Raw genomic sequence first — 8,245 nt, forward strand, 5'->3', positions numbered from 1 at the left:
GAGCTGGTCGTTAAATTTCCAAGATGGCAATCCATTTCCCACCTCCAGCCCCAGCTTTTCTGATTCTATGCCAAAAAGCAGAAACAGAAAGTCATATTTTAAGAATCCTGAAGACTTGCAGATTTCATCCAGTAGAGTCCTGTAGGTGCCATAAAATGCAACACCTCGGCTACATGCTGTGTGAGCTGGCACACGAGTTCACCTGAAAAGGAAACTCCCAGTGATGGAAAGGAAATCTGTCTTTCATACAGCACCTTCCATACATACTCTAAAGCAAAACACTTAGTCAAAGAGAGAAAGCCAGGAGTGAGCAGGGGAAACCATTAACCTCTATTTCTGCTTTTGTGGAGGGACCACTGCTTTGGCTTTTTCAATCACCCACCTTTGCCTGGTGCATGAAGGAGGCCCCGTCTGAGACGGTGGTCTGTTTTAGAGTGGATTATTACTCATGGCTGAAACTTTTCTACTGACACAGGAATTTTTGCTACATGACCAGTCTTACGTTAAGGAGAACAGAAGATTGCTCAGACAAATGTTAAACCAAGAGGATACATCAGGCCAGTGAGTGGGTGGTATTCGGGGCAGGCTCTACCCAGCACCTGCTGTCCTCAGGCATCAAACCCCCCAGCAGCTTAGAGCGCCACCTCAGTTGTTAAAACTGAGGCCCAGAGTGAGCTGTTGTGTTTAAACTGTTCTTTTTCAGGAACAGAGGGAGTCTGCCACACAAAAAAGAAACTCCATGCAGCATAAAACACAGACACGAAGGCACTCAGTAAGGAAGCAGACAGGAAAGAACTGGGAATGAGGAAGAGGAGAAAAGGTACATGGTGCTTCAAGAAGTTAAAAGCACGGACTAACTGAATAGATTAGAGAGCAGAGGCAGGCTGGGGTTAGCAGTGATACTGCTTAGCTCCATCAGAGAAACACTATTGGCAAGTCTCGTGTAAAGAAAGAGTCTCTGCAAGGGTCCGGTTGCCAGAGGAGAAGGGACTGCTGTTGGAAGAGGTGCACAGACCTGCAAGGGTACTCAGCAGCTTTCCAAACACAACAGCCAGTGGCGAGGGCACCTGGGTTAAGACTGACTCCTGGTTAAAGACCTTTTATTTCCACTGGAATGAAAGATGCAACAAGCCGAGCATCTTTCTCTCAACAGACATCGCTTGTGGGATTGCTGCCCAGAACTAGCTCCACCAGTGCATGTGTGCATGCTGTGATGGAGAAAAACCATTTGGCTGCCATCTTCAGGTAAACAGGAGGGGAGGAGCTGAGGACATCAGCACAAAAACATCTACTGAGAATAAATAACTATCACAGAAGCTGGCACAAACCAGCAAACTCTTCATCTGATGAAACACTGAGGAATAAACACCCACCTTGTACAGGCAGCCCCTCACTGACAGAGTCACCTGACTGCAAATTTGACTGCCGCGTCTGAAAGAATCTTTCCTTCACAGATAGGTGGCAAGACGGCTCCACCATGGTTGAGGAAAAGAGCTGCCAAACACTTTTTAATTTAAGCAATCATAAAACCAACCCCTCATTTGGGCAGGGATTCCACGCAGCAATCTCAGCAAGTTTAGGGATGGTCATACTTGCCAGCCCCTTTTTTCAGCTGCTGGTGCTTTCTCCTGTGTCTCTGTAACACATACAATATTCAGCACACCAGAGGAACCAGAAGGCATCTCTGAGTGATACCGCCCAACAACTCCTTCTTCTTAAAAGAATTCATAGTTAGAGAACAAGTTCTGCCTATTCAAAATAGTCATTTTGTGAAATTAAAAAGGAAGACACACACCTCATCCCATCCTCTAAGGGCTGCAAGTGACCCATAACCCCCAGGAACTTCAATAAGGAATTTTTCTTCTTGTTACTATCCTTGAGTTCAAAGCAATGGAAAAACATGACTCTGTACTAATGCTACAGATATTATAGCAGAGCTTTTTGAGTACATAATCAAAAGAGGAATATGGTAATAATTATAAGAGAAGGTCACATGGGTGTAGGTTGCTTCAATATGGTCACAACAAAAGCGAATTAATTGGCAAATTAATTGGCAAACAAGCAGCCTTAATTAAGTAAATAAGTCGTCTCACAATTCTCTTCAGCATTAGGCATCAGCCCTCTCTTATCTCTTCAGAAGACGACATACAGCATCCTCTTCCCTATGGTGGATTTATAGCTATCAGTTCCGGGAAGCTCGTGAGAAGCTGGAAAAATCCCAGCTTTCTGATAACCTCGAGCTGGTGAAAGCTAGTCCCTTGCAAAGCAGCTGCATATTTTCCATTGATGAAAAAGAGGATGCTGTAGGTGTTTTGAGGGTACTTCTGTTTACTTTAAAGATTTATTCCCGGTGTCCTAACTACAGGGCTTCTTTTTTCTCTTCCAGCTGAATCTTCTTGCTGTAGCAAAGTGCTTTTTCTATTCAGCAAGCTTCTTAACTTGTTCATGGCAAACCAGAGTTGGTCTCAGCACTCTGTGGAAGATTTCTCATCTCCAGGGGAAACCACCTACTACTTCGGCCCACCTTACCCTCTGTGCAGCTTTGTCTGCAGCCTGGAAACTGGAGCTCTTTGTCCATGCAGTGGTCCAGAAATCTTCCCACAACATACCCAGCAACTCACCTCACCAGTGACCTAAAGAATCGGTTGAGTCGACATCCACATCAAATCCTTGGACTCTGTCTCTATTTAATGCCCAGGAATGGTGTCTTCTGTGAAGTGAGTGCAAGTCCACTGACTCTGAGACCATAATGCAGGTTTGGGCAGAGGGTTCTCTGTGTGTCCCAAAGTATTCTAGCAGGACAGTGAGCATTATCCTTTAATACCTTACACAGTGGCCAGGAAGAAGGTAGACTGAGACCAACTAATAGTAAATAATATTAGATGTCCCATAGAAATCCATCTTTTACCGTTACATACCTATACTAAAATGAAGACAAAAAAAATTAAGAAGAAATTTAAAAAAAAGAAAAAAGCAGACTTGATAGAAGATTGCTGCTTTAAACGAATACTGCACAGCAAATTCAAAGAATTCTAAGTTAGAAAAGCATACGTGACAAAATAATACTGAAATTAAAACTCATACAGAAATGCAGTCTGTTACTTAGAGTTTAAAACAAAATATGCTTAGTAAAATGCCTCCAAATTCTCCAGTACATCACTGAAATTGTTTTGCATAGAAGTCTTAAGAGCTAAAATTTTACACGCAGACAAAACTTTACTCTCAGTGAAATTTAGTGAAATGCATCTTTATGGACACCTGGTATCATTTCCCTCATCCCAAGCCAACTTCATAACGAGTAGCTGTGTAAAGCTGATCATCCGAGATGGGGTTAGAAACTGCCGGGACTGTCACCATCTGTGTTTTCCCTGAGGTGACGATAAGGTGGACGTCAACTGCAGAAATATGTTCTATCTGGAGGGGCAAGAGGAGGGACAGATTAACTTCTCACAAACAAAGCCCAGCAGCTTGAGACAGTTACTATTTACCCCTTTCCTAAGCTGTTGGCCGTAATTCGGAATGTGTATGTATTTTCAGTTTTCACAGTGAAATCCTCTCTTATCCTCAAACTGGTAATATCAGTACGGCGAGTGCATTAACCACCCTTCCTGAAAAGCCTTTAGCCTGACTTTTGTCAAGGAGTGCTGAGAGAGGATACCATATCTGGCTGAAGCTGTAATTGAAGAAGAGAACAAAGTGTGACCTGAATACACGAGCAACAGTCTAGAGTCACCAAATCAGCCTTGTGACTGCTGGTAGCTGTCACACACAGAAAGTTCCCCAGAGTCTGGCTTTGGACTCTGAGATGTGGTTCTTTGAGTGTTTATTTTCTTCTACCTAGCTTTTGTATTTTTCGGTTACTGCCTCGCAGTGTTTTATACTGCATTATTCCACGCCGCCTGCCTTTGCACCTTTATACTAATAACGACAGAATGAAACCGCTGTTTAACTGAAAAAGACAAAGGTAAGAAAACAAATAAAAATTATGCTGAAGTGTCATTCAAAGATAGATTCACAGGTATAACCTCCACTGGTTTACTGTCTGCTCTCACTTCTTTTAACTCAATTAAACAGCTGCTTTTCTGTTTCATCTTCGCACCTCCACAGACCTCAGAAGCAACAAAATCCACACGGGCAGATCCTTATGGTCACATGGAATACTACAGATATGAATTAAAGAGATTGTCCTTTGCCGTAAGTATTCTTTAAAGAGGAGGAAGTGAGAGGTGCTGACGAGCCTCTACAAGGAAGGTCAAAATTTATTCTCTCTCCATTCTTCTGGAAGCATACGTCCTGTTTGTACTTTGGGTTAGTCAGACAGTTTGACACCACACAGATGGTCAAGAAGAAATCAGGTTAGTAGAAGCATACGTCCTGTTTGTACTTTGGGTTAGTCAGACAGTTTGACACCACACAGATGGTCAAGAAGAAATCAGGTTAGTAATTTTGAAAACAAAATTAACAGAAATCCTCTGAAGGGAGAAAATAGAAAGTGGTGGTTACGCTATTTTAATCAATCCTGCTTGAAAGCCAAGTGTGATGGAGAAAAGTCAGATGTGTAGAGGGTCTGGTGACAGAGTAGGGTGGGGTTGAGGAGGAGAGATGGCCAAACTCCGAACAGGAGGTGAACTGGGAATAGGTAGGTGATAGCTGATACAGAAAAACAGGAAAGGAAGTGTGCAATACCTCTCCCCTTCTCATACCGCAGGGGTAACACTTGATGCCAAGAACACAGCATGCAGAAGGAAGTTCCCATGGGAGAGTGCATCTAAAAAATTCCACCAAACAGGAACATTAATAAACTGACCAAGAAACAGTGCTGGACATGGTAACCACGTTTCTATGAGCTCACGGCAAGAGGATGAACACTACTAGTAGCGCACACGCCCCACAGCAAGGCAGCTCACCTTACTCTGAAGGACTTAGGACATGAAAGAGTCATCAGGTAACTTCTGGTTACTACCAGCCTGAACTGCCGCTAGCCTGTCCTTTGCAAACTATCAAGCACCCCACATTTACTCAAGAGGGAAATATCCTGTATGCAGCTCTGCATCAATGTCACAAAAGCGTGTTGCATTTGTAAGGTTATTTCTATTTTATTATGTCTTAAAGACATAAAGTTCAAGAAGTTATTTATTCAGGAACAAGGTCTGCAGGAACAAGGTCAGGCAATCATGCAAACACTGCTTCAAAAGCATGTGTTTGGTCAAAGATATGGTCTTTCCTCCTTCTGTCTGCATTCATCTACGTTATTATAATATCTTCCTACTTTTGGCACTGTCCCATCATCAAAGATGCATTTTATTGCTTTGGAGCCTTCCACTTACGCGTTCATCTATCACCTCTGGCAAGCACACTGCATTTAAAAATTGAAAACTCCTTTGCAAAATACGTGGTTAAGGCGCTGCTGCAAGGTTGTTTGCCAAAAGCCTGCGAAAGGCTTGCAAGCTCAAAAATAAATTGACTGTATGAAATTGCAGGGCTCCAAATACTACGTATCTTACTCCATTCCCAACTTACTTTCACAAAGGTTTTATTTGTATCACCAGAATTCCCATTTCTACTAAGTCAGTTAAAATTAAAGATGGAATCCTTCCAGATACTGTAGTTCCCAAGTAGGATGTCTTGTGACTTATTCTAAGGTATCTGTGATCCTGAGCGGCTCTGCAGTCCTCATCTCACCACCAGCATCACAGCGACCTGCCTGGTCTTGTATTAGCATGTATCTTTTACTGTGAGCAGACACATCCACTGTTAGCCAGAGATAAACAACTGCTTTTTCTGACATAAAAATTTTCTATATTCCCCAAGGAAGTAAGAAAACTTTCTTTTTAAGCTCAAGCTTCAGCTTTGAGAAATTGCAAGCTGGTTTGCCTGACCCCTTTGTGGTATTTTGTTTTTTAATGCCTTTTTGCAGCTCTTACAGCAGTCAGTGCTGTCCCCTCTAGTATCAGTTTAGGGGCTTCTCTTCAGACCAACCTGAGCGCCCTCGCGTGTGTTGTGGGCTGGCCACAGGTGAGCTTGCACCAGCCGGGGAGCCATCCAGCACTGGCAGCAGAGCCCGGCGCCCAAGCTAGCGTGTTCGAAGTGTGAACAAAGGAAGGGTCTACGTAGCCATCCTCTCAGTCACAACATTTGTCAGGCGTGAGAAGTTATTCAGAGGGATTTAACAATACTCGGATAATGAAAAAACTAAATCAACACAGAATTATTGCCTTAGTAAAAGAACCCTAGTTCCATGAGGGTGACACGTACTTTTTGGTTCGTAAGTCCTGGAAAACGGCACATAATCAGACAGTCTGTATGACAGAACAACTGCACAGAGGAAGCAGAGAAAGTCTCTTTGCTAAATAAAAAAAAAATACCACCTAATGCTTTTATGTTTTCCTCAAATGCTTTTGCAAATACTTAACATTAATATGGAGTATGGTAAAAAGCAGTTACGTTATGATAACTTAGAATCCTTGATATGGAAGAAAGTAGAACCTAAGCGAATTTATGTATCCATAGTGTGGTGCTTATGTTCCTCTTTCTAAAAACATCAACCATGAAAGTTGGAAATATTTCAATACAGAGCTTACATGTCCCACAAGAGGAAACATTAATGTTGTTCACAGAAGTATTCCAAATGTGCAGAGGCAACAACACCTGAAAAGGTCACTGAGAAGTGATAAAGATGTCAGGGTTTGTGAAAAGAATAAAAACAAATAAAATACGAACTTTAAAGATGTCTCCATAGAGCAACATGGGAAATCAATGTAGCCCACTTCACTGCTGAGCCCGTTGCTCAAAAACGGACAGTCAGAAACAGGGTGAGGAAAAGAAAACCTGAGTGAGGGCAAAGACGTGGTAGGGACACACTGACTTCAAAACACAAGGCCACTCGTCACCTTCTACCTCTGCATTGAAACTAACACCTAGTTTAACTTCAGTTATACCACCGAAGAGTTCCGAGTAAACGGTGAGGCTTATGAGAACATTCACCTGCGTTATAAAGCTTTGAGATGTGCTTCTATTGTCTGTATTAAGCTCAAAACATAAGAAACAACCAAGAGGAGAGAAAATCCCCGGTTCAAAACTTCTATCAGTCTATGCAAATTCTGTGCTAGGCAGCTGGAGTTGCAGATTTTTAAGGAATCCTAAAGCTGCAATAATGTTGCAGTCATTCCTTGACTATTTTTACAGCATGTACATTATGACGCCAAGCTGAGGATAACTCTGGACAATACCCTCTGCTCCCCCCAACATGTATTATCCACTGTATTGCTTTAGCATAAAGCGGAAACAGGATTGTCTTGGTGGTAACTCCATTCCTTACGCAATAATCAAGACTAGAACAATGTAAAACCCGGTATATGCAGAGGAAGGCTGAGCTGAGAATTTGCTGGCCAAAAAGGACTAATCGTGGAACAGCCCCTGTAGCTCACTGCACAGGCTCCAGGAGTTCCTCAGTCTTTCCCAGTTACCCCAGTGAAGACGGTCAGTTTGGTTTCATGGCTACAGATGAAGTAAAGCAATAGGTCCCAGATGGAAACTGGTTTAATTTTTTCATCGAGGGAGTTGAGACATTGCAAGAAATGAACAGAAACCACCAATAAATCTGCTCCTCCAGCAGTGTTTTTAAAAGCTTACTTGATCTTTGTTGGCCAAGAGAACAATCAGTCCTTTCAGTAGCAAAGAGCTCCATCATCGTAATTTCAGTTTCTCTGCTTGTGTAGAAATAATAGCTATTGTAAATAAAAGTTTAATTCTGCATCTATTGTCAGGGAAAAACTGATAATGTGCTCTCAGTTTTCTTTGCACAATATATTTTATTTCGGTGTAATGCTAGAATATTCTCCTGCAAACACCTTCCCGATCACCGCAAGACGTGCCATATGAATTTATGTAAGCTCTCTCTAATTCACTGCCAAGCAGGTGGCCCTCGCATTTAGCTCAGCCATTTACACTGCTTGTAACATTTATTTTGGGTGCTACAACATTGACTTCATATGAACTTATGAAAGTATAATTTGCTCCCATTGTTATTTTTAAACCTCAGTTAATTAATTTCCATAATGCCAAAAGGTTTCTACCCTTTTAATTTCTTTCCTACAGTTCTGCTTAAGACTCACTTCCTAAGAAACCCTTATAAAAATCACTCAAGAGACATTTGTGCACATTTAGGACCATTACGGAGTTCGAACACATTTTCCTTTCTTGCTTCTGTTTTTGTCACTGTGCCAATTTCTACTTGCAAGTCCAC

At 42.1% G+C, this 8,245-nt stretch overlaps 1 protein-coding gene across 1 annotated transcript in view; it reads right to left on the reverse strand.

Annotated features, from left to right (window-relative positions):
- Nucleotides 1-8,245, reverse strand: part of ZNF827 (zinc finger protein 827) — a gene marked incomplete at its 5' end in the record, with an annotated part of 80,748 nt that overhangs the window by 11,547 nt on the left and 60,956 nt on the right. The window contains one exon of the mRNA XM_010133788.1: nt 2-65. Within this exon, the coding sequence (XP_010132090.1) occupies nt 2-65 (64 nt within the window). The remainder of the gene's footprint in view (nt 1; nt 66-8,245) is intronic.

Source organism: Buceros rhinoceros, unplaced genomic scaffold (genome assembly GCF_000710305.1).
Source record: "Buceros rhinoceros silvestris isolate BGI_N320 unplaced genomic scaffold, ASM71030v1 scaffold14243, whole genome shotgun sequence".
NCBI classification, from domain to species: Eukaryota; Metazoa; Chordata; class Aves; order Bucerotiformes; family Bucerotidae; genus Buceros; species Buceros rhinoceros.